The 23,160-nt window shown below is 43.4% G+C and overlaps 1 protein-coding gene across 1 annotated transcript; it reads left to right on the top strand.

Moving 5' to 3' along the window:
• The first annotated feature begins 3,617 nt into the window (after window positions 1-3,617).
• LOC144143270 (uncharacterized) lies at window positions 3,618-22,769 on the top strand. Its single transcript, XM_077675046.1, has 5 exons — window positions 3,618-3,832; window positions 8,257-8,623; window positions 17,788-17,944; window positions 19,272-19,358; window positions 22,491-22,769. Exons 1-5 carry the CDS (start codon window positions 3,618-3,620, stop codon window positions 22,658-22,660), a joined length of 996 nt encoding a protein of 331 aa, XP_077531172.1. The 3' UTR covers window positions 22,661-22,769.
• The last annotated feature ends 391 nt before the right edge of the window (window positions 22,770-23,160 follow it).

Below are 23,160 nucleotides of genomic sequence, written 5' to 3'. Positions count from 1 at the left end.
CAGTGAAGTGAGGTGGCAGGAGTGACCGAAACGTCCGCAGAAGAGGAGTGTCTTTAGGGGAAGAAAGGGCTAAGCATACAGAAAAAGAATCAGAAATTATGATTGGAGATGTAATTGATACATCCAGCTTTCGTAGCGCCAGGACAATTGCCAGGAATTCCGCGAAGAATATCGGGATAAAATCAACCAGACGAACCGAAAAGGACCAGTTAAGGGAAAGGGAAAATATTCCTATACCGGATTTTTCTTCTCGTTGAGAGGCATCTGTATATATTATAGCACCTGGCTGCATGGAGGCCAAATAACCTTCGAGAAGACGATTGAGCAGTCGGGCTGGTAAAAGTTTAGCATTTTTGGGGAAAATGTTCTGGAAATTGATAGAAAGAGGAGAACTCCTGTCTCTATATGGAATAACCTGATTTATTGCTACACCCAACGGAGAAAGGAGGCTCTGTAACAGAGTGCTTTGTGGACATGAGGACTTGGGCCATTGGTGCACCATAAACGCACCTGGTTCTACAATAAAGATAAACTGCTCCCTGTTCACCTCAGAGCTATAAGCTCTCAGAAAAGTTTCAACAGTCAGTGTCCGGAACCTATTAAGCAGCGCTCCTCGTCTTCCTTAGCAACGGGGGAGATGGGCGCGCGTTGCCTGGCCGCTGACATGGCACATACCCACGTGGGGGATTGGCCAGGAATCGGGCGTGAGAAGGGCTAATGCACCCGCTTAAAGGAGTACTGACACGAAATTTCAAAGCTGAGATCCGCTCTAGCAATCAAGTACAACGACAACACAAATAGGTGTCTGTGAATAAATGCATCTTTCTTTCTTTGTAGTTGTGTGTGTGTGTGTGTGTGTGATCTCTCTTTCGTGAACATTACCGAACCGCGCAAATTCAACTCGTGCATTCGCACTTTCACATTCTTCCCCTGGGGGAAATGCGGGGAATTTTTTTTTCTCTGCGTGCGTGTATCTGCTTGCGACATGGCGTCATGAGATCATTCACAGCAGGCGAGAAGGTAGCCTTGTTACCTTCTGTGGATACACGCACGCCGAGAAAAATAATAGTGAAACGAGGAGACTGCAACAAACATGAAAAAGTATCGCGAGCCTTATTTTGGAAACGGCGTAGCCTGGCCCAACAGACGACAGACGATCTGAAACCAGTTGAGCGGTATTTACAACGATGAGCAGTGACTCGTATTAACTTCTATGTCAGCATTTGTGTCCTTTACAAACTATTGACAAAAGCAATTTTCTGATCGCCTGCTGGCCTAGGCTCCTTCCTACCATCAATCGCCATTGCATGTTTTGTATTGCATACACAGGTGGCACCCTCGTTCCAAGATTAGCTTGCACTGCCAGATTGGCCGCCATTTTCCCATAGGCGAAAATCGTTATTTATTGATTTTTACAACACACAGTTAAGTACTGTCGCTCCTCCCGGTGTCAAAAAAAGACCTGAAAACTCGATTTTCGCGTGAAGTGTGAGCGCGAGCGAAGCTGCGGTTTGCTCAGTAAACCGCAGTTTTTAAATTGTTTAATTTATTGATGGGATACCCTTTATAGTTCAATAACAAATACACAGGCAATGTATACAAATGAGTACTTCATGCACCGCGGTAGGGTTTTTGTTGGGAAGAGTGGCTGATATAGTTCGTTATACCCATATGCAGGTCAATTTTCGTTCGCTAGAACGAGGTTTAAAATGCATGGTTCTCTAGGGCGAGTTTAAGGAAAATTTAAGTTGCTTCGTTATATCGATTATTTCGTAATATAGCGTTACGTTATGACGAGGCTTGAGGGTAGACGGAAAAAGCTACAGACTACAAAAATGTACTCGCTTAAGTAGCGCAAGAAAGACGCTCGTCTTTATTGACACCCTTGTCCATACCAGCGAATAGAATTTTAACCTGCTCCTGTGGGGACCCACTTAATGACCTCTGCCTCGTTTGATCGTGTGGCCGGAGCCTGGCCTGAAAAAAAGTGAGTTTTGGGGTTCAAAATCTGGATTATCTGATGGACACAAATGTACACCCCTTATACGAGCATGATGAAGCAAACTTTAAAGGATGCCGAAAACAACTCACGATGCCGTAAATTCAAAACAGAAACGATGCACAGAAACGTTGCAAACGATGAGACGAGGCCAATGCACATTCGTAAATAGCCAACGGAAAATAAGGGGGCTTTGAAAATGACAAAGATGAGGTCACAACTTATGAGGTCGTGGTTCTGTCATTCCTGTCAACCTAATATTGTTGATTCTCTTGGTGAAAGCAACGAAGAATACTGCTACCCGAAGGAAGCATTTGGGCCTATCGAAAACATAAATTGGCAAACACACATGAACGGGTCATTTGTGACTATTTCATTTAAAAGCAATTTAAAAACTAAGGTTTTTTGCAGTCCGCCTGTGATCTACATTCACTAATGTCTACGCGTTTGCGTGGCATAGGTTTACAGTGTAAATCTTCGCCTCGTAAAGGTTTCAGCGGCATCAGATGATGGTGGCTTCAGCTGCAGAGAGCGTCTGCCTTTTTGATGACCGCGCGGCTAGCTTCCATTGTCGCTTTGCGTTGTATCTTGAGGCTTACAACCGCCGGTGACAATATTTCCTAGCCCCGTATTAACCCAGTATAAACAGCATCAACACCCAACTCGCTCACAGGGGTGCCATTGTGTGAGCTCACTGTCGTGGTCATGATCCTTTTATATCTGTCGGTTTTTTTTTCAGTTGCTATGACCCACATGCTTGGCCGCTCACCCTTTTTTGGCATCTGCATAGAGTATTTGCATCAATGTTCTTTTCTGCGTTTTTGATTACCACGCCTGTGATTATCACATCCCGAGTACCCTTGAGATGTGTGTTTGAGTCTTCTTAACACCATGGTTGTCATGCTTTTCCTGTTGCTTCTTTCATTTTTTTGTTTTGCTGCTTCCTTGCGATCTTTTCATGTACTAAATTAGCGTACATATGGTTTCCTACTTCCGAAACAACCATGTTGAAATGACGTTTCTCTCAGCAACACAGCCTTTTTATAGGCCCGACACCTCTTTTTTAAGTAAGATACAGCGACACACAAAGTACGTAAACCCTTACTTAGCCAGAGCCAAAATACGCTGCGGTGCACGGGATGCGCGTTCGATTTACCTTGTGCACGCCGTGGTGTAAAGTAGCTTTCTTTTTTTAATTTTATTATCTTTGCCCGCTGAGTAATTTTATCTGGAACGATAGTGTTCAAAATAAACTCGTACAGCTCCTCACAGAAAATTTAAATGAAAATATCACTTCATTTGTAATATACTAGGTGCTTCATTGAGAACGTCATTTGTACTTTTGTCCGCTCTTCTTACATTTAAAAATATCACTCATTTTCTAGCCTATATTAGTACTATAACGTCTGTGCAGAAGTACCCATGTGTCTTAGCAACCAGAATGCAGTACTTCTACATGAGAAATTGCATTTATATTTGTAGTGCCAATGCTTGTGCTTCTTGCATCAACAATCATTGATTACGTCAAATAAAACGCACTATATTTGTGATGCCCCTTGGGAACTCTATGGAAAATAAGATTTCTGCCTCGCTTTGTTGTACTAGTATTGCAGACGAAATGAGTTCCCCACAAAGCAACGACACGAGTCTCGGAGGTGACTGGGTCAGAACTACAAAAGGCGTTGAGGCCTTCGATCGGTGGACGCAAGCGATTAAGAATGATAAAAGCGTCACGCTCGACTTCTTCATGGCAGCTTTTCAACCCATTGTTGACGCTGACGGCAATGAACCCCCACCTCGCCAGTGTATCGACATCGGCTGTGGTCCAGGCAGGTACTGTACGCGAAGCACACATTCTGTACGCGTTATGAGGCTGCACAGACAGATAGCACATCAAGTTCAACGTTTCTTAGCAGTATGTGAAACACACGTGAGCCTTAACAACTTAGGGACCGAAATTACCATTCTGCAAATTACAGATAGGAAGTAATGCAAAAAATCAAGTTTACTGCAATCCTGTCAATTAACGGTATAACTGAGAAGCACCACCAATCTTCAGGGATCAATTATGAATATTTCAACATTGGTCGCGCTAAATGAAAATAAAACAGAATCACATTCAGAATCAGCGAAACTCTGAGCATACACGATAACTTGGCGGAGTGTTTATTCCTGTGGCCGATATTTTTTTGATAGGGCTTCACAATGCGGAATTGAAAATATTTGCGCTTTCCGATAACTTGTGGCTCATTGATTGGTGAATTGCTTCAAACGTTTTTGAGCAACGTCGCATGTCATCACAAATCATTGGAGCACATAATCTGAATATTACCTTTAACCACCAAGGGGCCAAAGATACCAACTGGTCCACATAGGTTAACTTAGGTAAACCTTCCTAGGTATCCTGTTAGGACACCTAGGATAGCTAGGAGACTTGATAGGTTAATAAAAAGTGGTCATGATACTGTGTTCGTTCACTAGAGATGCTCCATATGTTTTTGTAAGCTTCTATGATTGCGCTTCCAAATGACAACATCGACACGGCAGCGCCGTAAGACAAGAGATCTGTTGCAGGAGTGAAGACAGCTGCAGGGAAAAAATTAACACTTTGAAATTTTGGAATGGCGCCTTTTATTGAATATTTCCTGCATGAACGGTTTCTGGTATTATGCGTGGGCTAGGGAAATCTTACAAGAGTGGGTAAATAAGTTTAATGATCATGCTGCTGATGTGGGGTTAAAAGAATTCAATAGCGTGGTAGGTTCCCGTTGTTAGAAGCATGTAATAAACTCCCTTGAAAACAGCATGACAAATTGAACACTTTTTCTACTATTACATTTTGGCATCGACGCAATGTTCTTAGAAAATGATATATAACTCGAAATCGGCTTAACCGAGAAGTTTTTGCAGTACTCCTATTTGAGCGTTTCAATTTAGAACACACGCGCAAAAACCAAGCACGAGAGCTCGTGCTCATGCAAACACAAAACACATTTATTTATAATTTTTATACTATTGCTTTTCGGCAATAGAAGCACTGTTCGTAGAAAATGCTATATAACTAAAAATCGGCTAATGAGGGAAGTTCTTGAAGTACTCATATTAAGTGCGAATGCACTTTTTAAGCGACCCTGAATCACTCGTCCGCCGTCCGTCCTCCCCCTATCCCCTAGCAACGGCGCGGAGGAGGAGAGAGAGCGTGCGTAGCAACGGTCTCGGCGTAGCAACGGTCTCCTGCTCGGCGTAGCTGCGGGCGGCGCGCCGCTGCGCCGGTTCGCTTCGCGTTCCGTCCGCGTGAGGGCGCTCGCTCGTCGGCTCCACATTCCGACGCTCGAGGGCGCTCGCGCGACGTTCCCAAGCATTTCCCAAGTGAGAGGTACGTAACGTGCGAATGCCAAAGACTTTAACATAGCGCCCCTCCGGATCAAATCGGGTAACTTCGGGTAACTTCGGGCAAACTCGGGCATTCGCACTTTGCCATCTTCCCTCTCACTTGGGAAATGCTTGTCTTTTTGATAATTTTAATATTAACACACACCTAAAAATCCAACCATGAGGGCTCGTGCGCATGTCAACACAATATGAATTTATTTATATAATATGGTACTCGCAATGCCTCTAACGGCATTGTAGAGAGGAGTTAACAAAAGTATACAACGTTTGATATGGCCATCTTGAGTAATGATGGGTCAGGGCTGCTGGCCACAGAGTCGGAAAGTTGATTCCAATAGGTGAATGTCTTTTGCAAAAACATGTTGAAGCACAGATTTTTTTTAGAACTCGGCAAGCTAACCTTAAATGTGTAATAATGCGTTTTGGAATCTAAGCAGGTAGTCGTGTTCAATATCAGGATTCGGGAAAAAACGTTTTGGGAAAAAAGGTGCGAGACACAGTTCGTCTGATAAGTTATTAAGCCCAAGGTCTCATTTACTAGTAGATACTATTGCGTGCAGGAGCAGTTAAAAACAATTAAACAATCTGAGCAGTTCTCGTTTAGCTATACTAAAAAAAGAGATAGGTGGTTAAGGTCGAAAATCACTGGAACATACGCCAGCTTAGTTATATAGAGCGTTTTATACAGAAGTAGTGTTAAGGACACTGGAGCGAGCAAAACATTCTGACTTGAGAAGCATTCGATTAGCGTTGTTAGTTGTATAGTGAGTATGCTTTTGCCACGAGAGATTGTTGCTAGTGCCAACCCCGACGTATTGGTAGGAACGAACCAAGTCTACTCAGTTGGAATACGAAAGTATTCAAGCAGGATGTGGCAATTAAAGTGCGAAATGCTGTTAATTTCTGCTTATTTTGGGGAAGGTTCACGACCGAGTTGTCACTCAATGATGGCGAGTTATTTAGGTCACACTGCAGTACGGAGCACTAAACACAGTCGAATTTTTTACAATCCATTCCACGTTCATCTGCACAAAGCCGAATTTAAGAAGAGACGTGGTCAGCAATGTCACTAGTGTATATGAGAAAAATCAAGGGTCCCAAGACCAAGAGAACACCATATGTTAGATGGCGTTTATGTGCACTGCAGTAATTCGCTGATACCTTCTGCTGTAGATCTGGAAAAGAAGCCTCGGTCAATTTTAGTTGGCTACAGTCTAGGCTAAGGTCGGGTAGTTTATGACAATTAAGGATGTTTGACGTGGAATCAAATGTTTTTCTGTAGTCAAGAAAGATACAGTCAGTGACGGATAACCTGATCAAATGTAGAGCGCAGATCGTTGGTACATAGTAGTAGCCGCGTTTCGAAAGAATACTGTTTTCAAAGTTCAAGTTGTTCAGTCACAACGTTTTTTCGGAAAAATAGGTTATATACTATCGCTATGTTTATATAGTATGTTGATATACACGGAGCTTTTATAATGTAATGGATATGTAGTTCAACAAGTCGGAAGCGCTACTTTGCTGGGGCACTGGGACCACTTTACCCACCTTCCAATCATTGCATAGAGTTCAGCATTATAAAGATTGTGTGAAGATATAAGACAAGGCCATGGATGAAGAACTTTCAGTGCAGCTTCAAACTTGAGGTGGAATCCCATCAGTTTCTTGTGGTGAGGCCATCATGTTAATTAGGGATGCTATTCCCACGCAATCAATGAAAACAAAATCAATTGACGACAAAGGCTCATTGTACTTATGCAGGATTGTACTGGGGTATTGCCTATGTAATTGCGCACACAAATACGAATTTATGTATGTTTGTAAGCATTTATGCGTGCGTGTATGTACGCATGTATGTATTTATGTATGCATGTATGTATGTATGCATGCGTGTATACATGTATTTATGTGTATGTATGTATGTATTTATGTATGTATGCATGTGTGTATGTATGTATGTATGTATGTATGGATGGATGGATGGATGGATGCATGCCTGCATGTATATATGTATGTATGTATGTATGTGCATATGTATGTGTATATGCATCCATGTATGTGTGCGCATGTGTGCATGCATTTCATATACGGACATAAGTATGTGTGTATGTATGTATCACGGAATATGCATGCGCGTACGTAGGTATGTGTGAATTCGTGCACGTTTTCATGCATGTATACGTCCATGTACATGCACATATACAAACAAGCATGTACGCATGCATGTATGTATGCAGGTACACAACAGACGGTGAAACTCGGAAGCTGACCTCGAAGAAGGCAAATTTAAAGCGGTAGCTCATGCGTTAAGACACGTCTGTTTAGCGAAGCGTAAAAGGGGTCTTGGTTTCGGGTCCAACACAGCCAACAAGTTTTTATCCCTATCGTTGCCTCCTAGCAACAAACGTTAACATTTTGCGATGACGCGCCATCTACTTCCTTTCTACACGACAAGCTTTGCTAACGGCTGGCTATCGTTTCGGTGTTGATGCAACCCTGCTGCACAAGAGTAAAAATATGAGCGAGTTAGTAAGAATCCACGACGAAAACAGCGCAAGGAACCAAACGCGCATTCCCGGCTTTTGTCAGGTATGAGCATATCGAGGGTCTCCAATCAAGCAGCGTGGTACCATACTTAGCAGAGGAGCGGTACCTACTTTTCAGCAGCTACTGGAAAACTGTTGACGTCAGAGCCCTGACGAATGAACGCATTGACCTTTTCATGAAACAGTTTTCTGAAGCAAATTGTTCTTAAAGTTCCAATGTGAAAGACGTAATTGTAATCTTGAAACAACAAATATTTTTGACAATGTCATGTAGTTTATTTGTTATGCTCTCTTTGCCCTCTATTAAATTCGTCGCAGTTTTACTCTGGAGCACCTCCTGCCCCGCGTGCCGGCATGGTGCGAGAAGCTTGTGGCTGTGGACAACTCCCAGGCTATGCTGCAACTCGCCAGAGAAAAATATGCACACCCGAATATTGAGTACAAATGCCTGGACATCACGGTGGATGCTGACGTCGCTACCTTCATCGTAAAGAGCGGCCAGTTTCCGCTGGTTTATTCCTTAGGAGCACTGCACTGGATCCGCGATCAGCAAAAGGCAATGCGAAACATTGCGACACTCATGGCCCCGGGTGGAGAATGCTTTGTTACCTTCCCTGGGACGATGATGCTGATTGACATTTACGTAGCAATGATGGAGTCGTCACGGTGGACGAAGTACTCTGAAGTAAGAGAGCAAAATACTTTTTAAGTAGTAACATTTGCACTTCATTGCTTGACGTAGTGTATCTTTTCTCGCAAAACGGTATGTTTTAATATGGTAACTGTCTCTATGTTCAAACTGTAACCAAACAGGCTCTTACAAAGCATTTATTATTAGTCAGGCGCTATAAATGCTGAAACTTGTGAACACGTGTGAAGCGCTCTCAACAACAGAAACCTTCTTTTGCAAGTATTCCAGATAAGTACTAACAGTTAAATCAATTACTATCATTCAATTACCCATTACTAATGAGCCTAGTTTTAACCCTGAAGTCTTTCTTCTGCCGCACGCAGCAGAAAATAAAAAAGGATACCGTAATGCTTAGAACCTATTTATGAAGGGGCTTACACAAAAACAGCACGATGCAAACTAACTAGATTCGCGGAACGAAAATCACATGTTGAAGCGCGCCGCCCACTTAAAGGGCGATTCTCCGCTGCATGATTGCGGCGGCCGTGACTATATTTCCAAAATTTGCGCGAATACGAACTAGTTCTAAACAACTATCTACTTCAGAACACCAAACCACCACTAACATGCAATATATTGACCAGGAGATTGTCCTATAGGTGGTGCCGCTTAAGTTAGGGGGCGCCATGGTCGAATGTCAATAGAGGAGGAAACAAACGACAAAAAAGACAAAAATACATGGGTCAAACAAGATTTCTTTAATGTACGGAGAAAGTATGCGCAGTGGGACAGTGGTAATCAACGAAATACACATTAGGCATTAGCTGCATTGCTTTCCGCGGCCGGAAGCCCAACGCAAGCTCTGGATATCGAAGCTAAAATTTTGAAAGAACGTTAGACATGGTCTGTAGTACACTTCAGCGCCGAGTGTTTCAGGCACATCTCAAACGGAAATGATAACAGCGCAGAAATCGCCATATACACGAAAGGCCGACCCATAAGGCTTTACAATCATTTGCGGCGGCGAAATGACTGACTTTTTTTAAAAGAACAGCTCTTCCGTTGGGCAATTTACCCGTGGTGAACACGACAAGGCGCCGAAAGTTGCAATTTTTTCGAGAATTCCCATTGAACGTTCCGCCTGACCGGCCACAAAAGACGTTTGGCTCTAGGTCACTTTTGATGAAGACTCGGTGTACGTAGTAAGTTCTATACCTGCGAAGTGAGTCGCGAGTCAGTGCGGCAATTTATAAGTCCCCGTATGCGGAGACAATTCATACCCCACAGTCCACGCTACGCAGAAATGAAAGTTGCTCAGAAAGCATTTTTGGCTGGCAACCTTCACTTCAAAACAACGCCCACGAGAGTGGTATAAAAACGCGTTCTTGTTATTAAAAACGCGTACAAGTAACATCAGCGCCGATAACCTGCAACGCTCATGCCGCAGGCCACCGTTAAAACAAGCTGATGTTTCCAAGATGAAAGCGCTGATGAAGAAATGCCAGGAAACGGCTACGGGAGCGAACAAAAAAAAAAGACCATACCACAATAACACAAAACCATTTCTTTTTGATTTCGCACCTGTTGCGCAACAGTCAGGACCGCGGTACATACAGGCAGCAACGAAAAACAAGCTGCTAGCACAGCCGACCCGTAATCCGCACAAAATAGGCAACGCCCAAGGCGGCACAGAAAGTGTGCCCGAAGACCGGCCTGTTTATGGCCGCTTTCTGGCATGTCCGGCCAGCATCCAGGTTTTGGCAGCCACTGATCATGCGTTGAACGGCCAACATTCGGCAACCAGCGCTTCGGTATTTTTCCGTCCGCCCGTGTCCGGACGCACAACGGCAGCTAACCGGCTGCCAGATATTCAGTTCTCTTACGGGTGCCGATGTTGAGAAAGAGAACGGCCGAAGTACGGCCTTAGGGCATCCGTTTTTTCTTCGGGAAGCGGTAATCGGCCGAAGCACGGCAAGCGACCGGCCACAGAATATGCGTATTCTTGCGGCAGTTGGTGTTCGAAAGGAGACCAGCCGGAGCGCGGCTGCCGTGCATTCGTTGTTTCAACGGTGAACCGCGCGTCCGGCGGTAGAATATCCGGCAACCAGTGTTATGAAGGATACCAGCCGACGTACGGCCCCAGAATAAACGTTTTTCATTCGGTTAGCTGTCCTCGGCCGAATTACGGCAAGCGAATGGCCAGAGAATATTTGGCAACTGGTGTTCAAGAGGAGACCGGCCTCCGTAAGGTATCTGGTTATACGTCATTTTTTCGGCAAACGCCATACAGCCGAACAACGGCACGCGCCTGGGCGCCGAGAATTCATGCACAAAGGAGACCGACCGGTTTTTTCCTGGGGGTTGAAAAAGCCGTTAGTGAGCCGAACGACGGGGACGCGTTTTTTATCCGCTCCGTGTTTCTACGTTTTAAATGAACGAAAATGTCATTTATTGCCACAAGAAGACTGTGCCACACCGACGGGTGAGCTAAGCCTCGCCAGTCATCGCCGCTACCACGCCTCTGCCGCCGGCTTCGTCGACGCATCAGCTCGAGGCTATTGGCCCCCTCAAGAAATGGAGAGCATTGGAGATATTGACCCGGTAGAGATGTCCTATCCGAGATGGAGATGGTTCACCAAAATAACTGGCCTTCAAGGGCGTCGAGCAAGCGGCCACCACGCAGGAGGTAAACCGCCTCCATGTCAAGGACTCCCCACCAAAGAAAGGCAAGTGTGAGCAAAAGCGCGAGTTATTCTGCTTACAATTAAACTGCGACAAGCAATGTTGCACAATGTTGTTGGTGATAAACGTAGAAGAGACTCGCTCGTGCATTGGTAGGGTCAACTTCATGCCCTGCACTATGTAACTTGATGGGATTTTACGACTGCCTATTTAGAAAAAAAAATTACTTTAAATTTGCTATAACAACTGAGCCTTGTCACTGACGAAGCCTAGCTGTTAATTTAGTTCCGATGTTTGAAGGTGAGCTCAGCTACTCTTGGGATATGACTCATTTGATTAAACATAATCGCCAGCAACCTAGGAAACATGGATTTTGTCAGGATTTTCTAGCTCAACGAAGATTTTTGAGTTCACGTACGATTTGGCTCTTGCAATAGATAAGCTTAAATTGGTTGACTGTATATTCTTGGACTGCAAAAAAGCAAATGATGGTGTCACAAACTCGAGCGTACGACGTCTAAAAGTACCTTATAAATTTTTCATTTCATTTGTACAGCGCCTAATTCTTCTTGCAGTCGTTCGATTCATTCAGTTCGGTTCCATTCGCCCCGAGACAATATGGAGCTTTCTCGAACGAAGAGACGGTAACACGATCACTCGCCGGCTCGCCGGCGAGAAAACAACAAAAATAAAACCTCCGCCGCTCCGGTTTCGTCGAAGCTTCCAGTACTTTCGAGGAGGTGAGCGTGGCCTTGCCAGTGCTAAAGAGCGTCGATGATTCTATAAGGGAGAAGAGTGAAGTTATTCGCTGACGGCGGCGGGCGCGTTGTGTGTTGTGGTCTCCATCTCCGCGCCGGCACGGTTATAAAAAGAGAAGCCGCGCCTAAGCAAACCAGCTACGTTTGGCAGTCGCGATGTGACAACGGCACCTGTCAGTTTGTGCATCACACCATCGGCGACCCGCACCCTATAGGACTATAACGTACTCCCGGGCATCGAATCACCGTGATCGTCCCGGACGGCCTGGCCTACAACGAAGCCGTGCTTCCCAGGTAGCCGAATCGCCTCCGACAGCGGTGCGTCGTCCGGCTAGGTCGGTGAATATGCTGGGACTCTGTCTCTCATAAGCATCGAACTGTTCGTTTTCTTTTTTTGTTAACTGCTACGCTTCGTAATATTCATTTGTTAGCGCTCCTATTTGTATCATTTTGTCTAATTGGACTGTTTCTTGTATTTCAATTCCATCTAAGTTGTCTTTCATTATCGATCCGTTACCTCGGGCTTGTGTTTGTAACTTGCCTGTCTAATTATAAGTCTTTGTGCTATTTTTCGTTCAGGGCTCTCTCTCATTCTTGCCGCTCTGGTCGGCGAAAGGCGCACATCAGACGGCCACCCCCTTTGTCACCTGTGCCCTGTGGATTCGGTGGGGTTTGTTGGCTCACTGGAGTCGACTCCCCATATCATCCGACAGTGCACCCTAATTTAAGGAACCGGGTGACAGATGGTGTTCCATATCACCTTCTGCGTAGTACATTTCATCCTATGAACTGAAGGAATCGGTTTTTGCATTGTTATTACTATTGGCCCTATAGCTTTGTTCAAAAGTACTGTGTAGTTTACCGGACTATAGCGAATGAACGTGATTCCGTATACCTGCAGCTTTATTCGAATTTAATAATATCCTGGTGTGCTGATTCAGAAAAGTTTTTGGGTGTTAAACTGTGTTAACGGCACCTTTACAAGAAAACCTTCATTCCAATTGAATAAGTATATCGTAAATTATGCTGCTGTGACAACGGCCGAGGAATATATATACCTAGGAGTTTATTTAGGGAGTGGTTAGAGGGTAAATAGGCAGGTTCACACCATAAAAGTTACGGCTGCATATGTTTTTGGCTTTCTGAAACGAAATTTCAGTGAACCTCCATCTAACTGAAGAGAACAACCGTATTTCACTCATGTGCGCTCAATCTTGGAGTACGCTATGTTTTCGTGGATCCCTACACCAAAGAGCTGGTTGATACGCTCGAAAACATACAGAATATGTCAGTGCGATTCGTATTAGATAACTGGAACGCTCAACTTAGCATGAGAGAAAGTAAAAGTAAACTGAAATGGCAGGACGTGGAAGATCACAGACGAAACCACAGATTGAACTTTTTTCGTAATATCTATCATTCGAAAACTGGGGTAGAAAGGGATAAGTATGTCAAAGCGCCATTCTACATATCGCAAAGTGGGACCGCTAGCTTAAAGCAAATTATTAACTTTCCTGTAACGGTGACACCTTGCGCGATTCATTTTATTTTACATCAATACTGCAGTGTAATTATCTTCCACGTATGATTGCATTAACTGTTTATATTGACGATTTTCAGCGCGCTTTGTAGAATTATTTTGTTATTTTGTCTCATATTTAATGCTTAGTGTTATGTATCTCCCTTCTGTAATGCATGCAAAGACAAGCAGGCATCAAATAAATAAATAAATAAATAAATAAATAAATAAATAAATAAATAAATAAATAAATAAAAAAACAATGAATAAAAAGAAGTAAATGAATAAAAAAATAAAAAATAAATAAATAAACTTCCAGAGGCGCAAGTCGGCCTCCGATAGGTTGAGAACCCTACGCATTCAACCTTGACCAATAAAATATTTATTGCCCTATTTGTTGCAGTATGCAAGGTTACCTATATGCATGCTACCATTGCTATGCTATTGGTTTGAAACCAATTATGTAACTCTAATTTTACGCCTTTCCTCGCGTGAACACAGAGGGATACAACTGCAGCCGCCTGAAGCAGGGCGTCATTCGCAACGCGTCTAGAAATTTTGGAACGTAGTATGACATTAGAAGAAAATTAAGTTATTTTGTACTATTAGGTGGTCTGGACGTAACTCATGAAAACAACAATAAAATAGATTGAAAATGAAAGCACCTGTTTGCTCCTTCTTAGAATCAGCCCTGCACAAGATCATCAGAAAAGTTGATCGAGTAGAAAATGTCTTTGCAAGAAAAATGGGCAAAAAATGGAGATACTTTTTTGTGAAGGGGTTATATTAAATGCTCCTGAGTGTTTTGTTGGGAAGCAAAACGCTTCGTAAAGGCATTCACACCGGTTTTATATACATCAAAATTGGTCAAGCAACTGTGATAAAATAGTTTATGTAGTCATAGCATGAAAGTGTTCCGGAATATTGCCCTAAAAGAAATTGGCTAAAAGCGGCGCAATTTATCTCTCTGAAATTCAACCCACTGAAGTGTGCGCCCCCCGCCCCCCCCCCCTCCACTTCCTTTCCCCATTTATTACAGGTAAGCCGCCCCACAGAGGATATCAGGACCTGGACAATACATTTATTCAAGCTCTACAAAGAACTGAATATTTTCTGTGTTCGGCAGTAAAAGAGGCACAGCAATTAAAGGAACGACAATTTGTGAGCACTGTTTAATAAACGAATTTTGCTGTCAACTGAGGCTGGTAATTAAGCAAGGCTGCGCTGAAAGCTTGACGGCTGGTGGTTGCGCGCGAGCGTACTTTGATGTGGCTGCATTGGACCCAAAATGCTGGGTTTGTGCTGCTTCTGCACTGCACGAATGAGTCATCTGCTTGCGCGACATGCAGTGACCGGCCTCAGTACGGTTAACGTACTGTGGCTGAACTCCAATGCCCGTAGTACGGCCGTATTTCTGGCAGCTTTAGTCCGGCTGGAGTCCGACGACCGTATCTCGGCTGTCCTCCGGCGGCCATACTTCGGCCGTACACGGGTGGCTTTGGAATGGCCGGAGCCCTACGGCTGGAATCTGGCCGTATGGCCGTAAGCCGGTCGACTGGCCGACGGACACTGGCCGTTGGACAGCCATGGAAGTACGGCCATATACGGCCAAAAGGCCCACATTTGGACATGGGCCGAACAGGGTGCTGGAACACGGCCGGACAGAAAATCACCGGCCAAAGTACACCGGCCTGTTTTAGGCCGAACAGTCCTGTGTTGCGTGGGGCCACACGTACCACGCACTTTGTTGTGTGAGTCGGTATCCAATAGTCATTAGACGTCGTCGCACGGCGAGCCGGCAGCGCATATGGGAGAGCTGACGCGCAGTGATGGAACAAGCACTTGTAATTGAAGGCAAACCACGAGATGTACACACCATAGAGTTTCATAATTCTATGGGTCACACTGCACACCGACACAGACACGCTAACTCAACGAGCGATAAGCACACATTTCTCGCGCAGCCTTAGCACGTCGAGCAAACCAGTGCGTTTGAAACAGAAGATGCCGCCGCGACACCAACACTCATTTGTCTAAACAATCACGCGACCCGTGGCGGTCTGCAAATAAATGCCTACAAAGAAAGACAAGTTGACGTTGAGGCAGGGAACGATACGGAGTGGGAATCTGGCCGGCGCCTCTACCGCCCTACTCGGTTCTTTCCCCAGTACTCTGTGCTTATTGGGTGGTTGGAATCAATGCAAACACACAAAAATGCGGGAGGTCACTGCTCTTTTTGTTCCCCTCTCCTAAACGACAGCACGAGAATAAAGCGCGCGGCAGCCGTTAGGGCAGTACGGTGGCTCTTACATCCTCGCGCGATTAGCAAACTTAGCGGAGCTTTTCATGCCGATATAACCGGATAAGTGTCGCACGTGTTTGCACGTGTATAGAGAGCGAGAGACTCTGAAGCTACTGTAACTCTGCCGCCTTCAGCGTCTACTGGGTGGGCCTATGTTCAGTGGTGGAGACAAAACTTTGCACCTGTCGGGGGACCAGTACACCGACGCGAATGCAGTTTCTTACCAAACTGGAATTTCATTCTAACGCCGAGAACTAAACAACGTCGGAGACTTCGCTCCTTTGTTTCTTCTTTTAGTAACTTTTCTCGTGCAACATCTGTACGGATTCTCGTCGCCATGGTATAACTCAGTGCGGCAGCTCTCGTAGAGGGACGAGTGAATGTTAGGTAAGTGGGGTTTTAGTTCGGACAAAACGCTGTAAAACAGCGAGGAAAATCTTCTCGGGAAATGTGTACAGTTGGAGTAATTCTTTATGTTTAACATATACTCAAAAGTGCTCCATAGAATTGAATAAATGGCTAAATATTGTTCTCCAGAAATAAAGGGTATGTCTTCAGCCATGTGAAAAAGCCTGTATCGCCTGCTTTGTTTCCCCTCTATTCAGTTTGTCGTTGGAGCCGCTAGGGGCGCCACTTTATATTCTCCTCCCCAATATAGGTTTTAAAAAAATGGGGCAAGTAAAGGGAATATGGACCCTTGTGGACCGTCTGAAAAACATTTTTTGTATTAAAAAAATTATATTTACAGATTGTTGACAGGAAAAAACAATTAAACGAGCCAAACAGTATTTTGACAAACAAAATTGGGTGCTTGTTTAGGTAGTTGAAGTGCATGTTTACAAAAAAATAGGACAATCAATGCTAAGCCGGGGCATTCACCGTACCGAATTAAGTAATTTGCAACCCGAATTTATTGCATTAGCAACAGCCTTGTGCTCCGGACTGCACAAACCTCGCCCAAGGAGTTGATGCTTGGAAGATGCCGCCACGTCCTGATTGACTTGGAGAATAACAGAGCGATATTCCGAATTCAGGTTGGGCAAAGACATATTGACTTTGGCTGCTCCGTCACTGCTCAGATATAATGCGTTTCGTGGTATCATGTTTTACTTTATTCCGCACATGCACGTTTGCTGGGAAAGGGATATACACTTTGCAAAATGGATATATATCAATATACGCAACAGGGATACACTGCCCACCTACAAATATAGTATTTCTTGAACTGCCCTGGTAACTGTTTGCATCAATATTGTCTGACTTTCAATGAAGCAAAGCCAGTATGTCACGGCTTCAAATGGGCAACAAATTTGGTGTTCCAGCAAAGTTGGCATATTTCTGTAGTCAGTTTCTATTCGATCTGGAAAAAACGGGTTCTGTAAAAGAGCAGATAACGACAGAACGGAGACAGCGCGTGAAGATATTTGCCTTGAAAAGGGTAGAGCCAACCTATGGTACTCTGTTCACATCAGAGTGGAGGCAACAATTCGGCGAGCGATTCCACGCCTAGATCTGGTACAATAAAATAAATGTTGTGACCCAGTCAACACTTGCAGACGTAAAATCTATCCTGCAGCCAGCGCAGAAGGCAGGCGAGCAAGGTTTTGGAATGACGTTGACGAAATACCGATACTGGCGGGAAGCGTAAAAAGCGACAGTCCCCAGTGCCGCTTGTGAAGCAAGAGACGTGCCCACAGACGCGCTTAAAGCGCTGAGGACGGTTGGTACTATGAAAAAGAGAGGGGAAAAGAACACCACCTTGCGGACGTTGCAAAACAAAACGTGGCGTACGCATCACGCTGGACCCACAGTTGACGAGGTAGATGGAGGAGAGGCTCACACATTGCCAAAGTTCACAAATAGTACTGCACTTTTATTTGCATGGTTTTGTGCTGACAAATTTAAAAGTGGGAGGCACAGCAGTACCGTTTCTACATAGATGCTTTTTAATCCGCAGCACCTAAAGAAACTTGTGCCTGTTACACATGGAATGGACGTGACGACGCTTCGCTCATATGCCAACAGTCTTGTGAGCACAGCTAAATTAGTCCCCCTGACCACGGAAGTGTTTCCTTCTTTTGTCGATCTGACAACATGTGGAGAGGAAATTGCAGGTAGGTGTAATGCGCGAACAGCAAGATTTCTATTATTTGCCTGTGCGCTTATTTTTACGTTAGAATGGCCTTCAAGAAGTCATAAGCAACGCGTTGTTCTGTGAGATTTTGAAGGATGATTGGTAACCAATTTTCAGGATTTTATTATTTGTCTGAAAAGAAATGCTTTACTACAAACCACAAAATACATAACAACGCTTTTGTGGCAACTATGTGCATTGCCTACAATAACCCACTTAAAAAATTCAGTAGTCGAAAGGCCTTCCAGCACATGTATAACGATTACTGCATATAGCCGGTAGAATATTACCCATAATTTCAGTTATAAGTTATAAATTGTGGGTAACCTAAAGTGCTATAGTGATACACTGAAGTTTGAACTGTGGAGTGCGCGGCATTCGCTACGTGTCTCCCATCCCACTGATGGTCCGAGTTTGTGCAGTAGGAACAACTTAATATATTCGGTCATAAACTTCGGTGTGGAAGGATCATCTTCTTTCCATCGTTTGTTGGGCGCTCGCAACGAATAAAATAATAAAGTGATATGGCTGCGTTGCGAAGTTATCACAAATCGCAGCGACGACGATACATAACGCTCGAGTGAGCTGGGGCCGAGCGCAGCGGAAATACAAACCAAAATGTTCACACCCCGAACGATAATCTTTCCCTAGCAAGGTGGGGACGCGAAATGTCGTATCTTGTACTGCGCATAGACGGCTTGCCGCAATGGTGGGTGACACGCATTGAAAGCGACGCAACCCGGTGTTCGTATTTCCTTCTATCACGATAGTACCTGCGCAACGCTTTCTTTCGGGCACTCTTCTGGCCCTACGCCAATATTTGCTTCGTTGCAAAATAGATATAAGATATATATAAGGATGAGTGCAAAATTGGAAGGGAATTTCTTTATTTCAAAATTTCAAAATATTCAATATGGGAATGAGAGCTGTGCTGAACTGACTTGCATGTATTGAGCAGAACAGTAAAACGTTGCCTGCAATCTTCACTGAACTGGCCTAGTCTGACAGCAACGGAGGTATATATAGTAAAATAAGATTTGCTGGACTTGCATGCGTATGTGTAGAAGTATCTTAAATTTAGGCAGAAAGGAATTGTGAACCAGATAATTCAACAAAAGGCATGCCGTGATTAGTATAAAGAACAAAGCAAGGGCCTTTTCATGTGCCGCAACTGAACTGAATAACATTAGTATAAGGTACATTTTAACGAAAACTTCAAAAATGAAACCTAATAGCAAACATTTAGGGCTCAGAATGTTTGCAAGGTCTTTGTATTACCCTTCTTAATTATTCTTAATTATCAACAGTTCACCTCCCGGGAATGGAAAGTTTATTTTCTTACCCAAACATCGCGTCAGTTGAAGTAACTTCGCCAAGACGGAGTTCGGCAAACGGTGAGCTCTTTGGTAAATAAATCAGAAGTATTGAAAGCAAGAAAATGCCAGAACTCTTTTAAAGGGTTCCGAAGCGCCGGCGCGAGAGAGATCAAATTCATCTAAAAAATGCCGCCATATTTTTCTTGGGCAATTGCTTAAGGGTTGTTGTTGCAGGAGGTCTGATTTTCCGTCCGTCTCTTGCTAGTAAAGTTCCCCATGAGTACTTCTAACAAAGAAAAGTGCCCAAACCCACCACTAATCGCTTGAACCAGGTAAACTTGAATATTTCGGAGTTATTTCGTTACCATATTGCACCTATGGCAGTTCCAGTATTCAGATCAGAAGGGGCGTTTAAAAAAGTCTATGTTGCCTACTAGTGTTGCGCTCTGATCTTTTGTGAGAGCTCGATATAATTATCGTGGACTATAATTTGCCACGAATGAAAGTTTGACATCCACCTAAATGCAGCCATACGGCTACAAAGGAAAGCTATACAGCTCTCTCAGAAACTTCGCAGTTGACGAAAAATTCGTCCTGGTCCAGGATTCGAACCCGGGACCACCGCTTAACCGGACCAGTCGCTCTGCCAACTGAGCTAACCAGGAGGTTAGTCGTTTGTAGCGCAAGAGCGAATTGATCAACAACTCGAAGTAAAGGACAGGTGTTAATTGACCAGACTTAGGGGAAGTCCCCAAGGTGGAGTAAGAAATTTCTGCGAATGAAAGTTTGACATCCACCTAAATGCAGCCGTACAGCTACAAAGGAAAGCTATACAGCTTTCTCAGAAACTTCGCAGTTGACGAAAAAGATGCTTGTCCAGGATAACGAAGAGTCATCCTGGACCAGGACGAATTTTTCGTCAACTGCGAAGTTTCTGAGAAAGCAGTATAGCTTTCCTTTGTAGCCGTATGGCTGTATTTGGGTGTATGTCAAACTTTCATTCGCAGAGACTTACTCCACCTTGGGGATTTCCCCTAAATCTGGTCGAATAACTATAGTTTGCCATGTCAATAATGTGTACTGCTTAGGAAGTTAAAGGATACCTGTTATAAGCAATGACTTTCACTTATTCATTTGCTTCACGCCATGAGACCTTTAAAATTATAACCTCAAATACAGCCCCTTAGAGGATTATGTCGTTTGGACTGAATTAGAGCGAATATTTGGTTGAAAACTCAACGCAGTACGTCTTGTTGATACTGAAAAAAAATTATTCAGATAGCTAGAAATAAGGGGAGCAAGATGAGAATCGGAGCCTGATTGACTATGGCGAGCTTATTTCTGCTAATGCTTCTGTGGTTTCCACAAATACGCTAGCATTTAGGTTTGTTTACCCGCAACATTTTTTAAGTTTATTTGGTATGGCATTATGCAGCAAATGGCTTAGAAAATAAAGCAAATATCTACCATTTTACGGGCAGCTTATATTGGCTAAAAGGAGATATTCAGGATTGTTTTACAGCAAATCATTGTGAAAACTCTGAGCCCAACTGATATCAATAAAAGCCCTTTGTTCACTGCCTAGATATACATATAAGCTCTAAAGTAAAGTATCCACAAATACGCGAAAACCTACTAAATCAGACCGCGCAACGAAGATTTCAACATTGTCAAGTGCAAAAGCTCATACTCGCGGATTTAAAGATTCTTCGGGATTTGTGGAACTGTTTGCTGTAAATGCAGCATTATTCTCCGTTCTTATCTACCAGACTGCGTTTAATCCAACATAAGGTGTTTTGCGGATGACTGCGTATTATACCGTAAAATTCAATCTAACCATGACCACGATATTCTACAATCTGACCTTAATGCTATAAACACATGGTGCTCAACCTGGCTAATGCCTCCAAACCTTGCTAAAACAAAACTAGAGTCCTTTACTAATCACGCCTCCCAAAATTCAGCATCCTATATATTAAACGACAGCCTCGTGGACAGAACTTCCACCTATAAATACCTTGGTGTACATCTAACCAGTAACTTGAAATGGAATAACCACATTAACCATATCATCGCGTCTGCTAACCGTTCGCTTGGTTTCCTTAAACGTAACCTCAGACATGCACCCGCGCGTTTGCGAAAGTTAGAATATATTACACTAATACGCCCTAAACTAGAGTACGCGGCAGCCATTTGGGACCCTCATCAGTTATGTCTAATAATGACTTAGAAGCTTTACAAAACCGTGCTGTCCGCTTCATCTTTTCTGATTACTCACCCTATACCAGCGTAACCGAATTAAAAAATCGTGCTGAACTTGAAACCTTATCGCATCGTCGCGACATATCTCGCTTAACTTTATTTCATAAACTGTACTACCATGCATGCCTTCATAACGAATTTATGTGTGAACCCACCGCCATTTTTTCGCGTCGAGATCATTCATGCAAAATCAAACGCATCACATGTCCTACCGTTGCTTTTGCCGAATCATTTGCTCCTCGTACCACAATAGACTGGAATAATCTACCATCAAACATTGTTACTGAACCTAATACCACGAAATTTACTAATGCTTTGAGCAAAAATATCAATGTATAATATGTATCATTTGACTGCCTCATTTCATTCAGTTCTTGCGTTGTCAAATGACATGTTGTAATATACCATGTGGTTATAATCGGTGTAGTTTGTTCTAGTTACTGTACCAATAGCTGTTCTTATTATTCTACCTAATTTTTGTATTTGTTTTCCCTCTAGCAATGTTAATTATTTCTACCATTTTTTAGTTCTTGTGTTTATTTTGTTCATGTTCTAGTTTATTTGACACCTTTGTAACCCCGCTACCCTATGTAATACCCTCCCCAGAGGGCCTTTAGAGTTTTTTTGAAATAAATAAAAAAATAAAAGAATGCACCTTAACCCGGCAAGATTAAGCTGTTAAAAGTAGATGGCTTGTTTAAACCGCTTTGGACATCGACAGTTCTTTGTCTTCAGTTCTTGCGTCGTATACAAAACGGTGTCTCTGTATTCTCTTTCTTGAGTTTGGTTGTTTTTGCACTGTTCACTCTTGTCCGGCGTATACCAACTTGCCCAATCCTTTGTTTTACCAAAACAAGTGACTTTATGTGTCAACAGTGCATGGACACTTAAAAATGAACAGCAGAATTTTACTAATAAATACAATCTCTGTGGGTTCCAAATGTTCAGGTTACTGCGTAAGTTCAAACCCAGTCTACAGACTACTTCCAGACCATGAAAAAGAAGAATTGAAGAAATTCACCTGTGAATTTATTGAAGACATAAGAAAGAGGAACGATGGAAAATTAATTGCGGACTCACAGAGGGTCGTGATACATGCCAGCAAGCCATTAAAATAAAACGGCCCAAAAAAGACTATTTAAGAGTCATCTGCATCGAGGACTGGAAGGTTCCTCTGCCTAGATTTTGCCATTGGCACTACGAAATAAAAGTAATTCGAAAAATTTCTTCATGTTGTGACAAAGTCTTTTTTGGTATTTTTAGGACTGGATATATTACAGCCCACAAGTCCCACACCTCGGCATTCCACAATCGGTTGTATCGGAACCTTTTCACTTCCACATACTCACAAATTCGCAAAAGGGATGAAGGGGTGAGACACATTTCCTTGAAGCAATCAGACTTGACAATTAGAACAAATGCCTGCAACTCAAATACCGCAACCACAACGAGTTTTCTGTGGTAAAAGATAAACGATTTTTTCAAAAAAGAAGCAGGTTCCTTATGGCTAAATCACCCGAAACAACAGTTTCCACTATGAGAATAAACGGTGTGTATTAAAAAAACAGAGCAGTTGATGTAGCGTTGCTGGTAGGTTTGACTGTGTAATTTTACATCG

The sequence above is a fragment of the Haemaphysalis longicornis genome, unplaced genomic scaffold (genome assembly GCF_048455015.1).
Source record: "Haemaphysalis longicornis isolate Haplotype H1 unplaced genomic scaffold, Haemaphysalis longicornis Haplotype H1 scaffold_6, whole genome shotgun sequence".
Classification (NCBI taxonomy): Eukaryota; Metazoa; Arthropoda; class Arachnida; order Ixodida; family Ixodidae; genus Haemaphysalis; species Haemaphysalis longicornis.
This window is presented reverse-complemented; position numbering and strand designations above follow the sequence as displayed.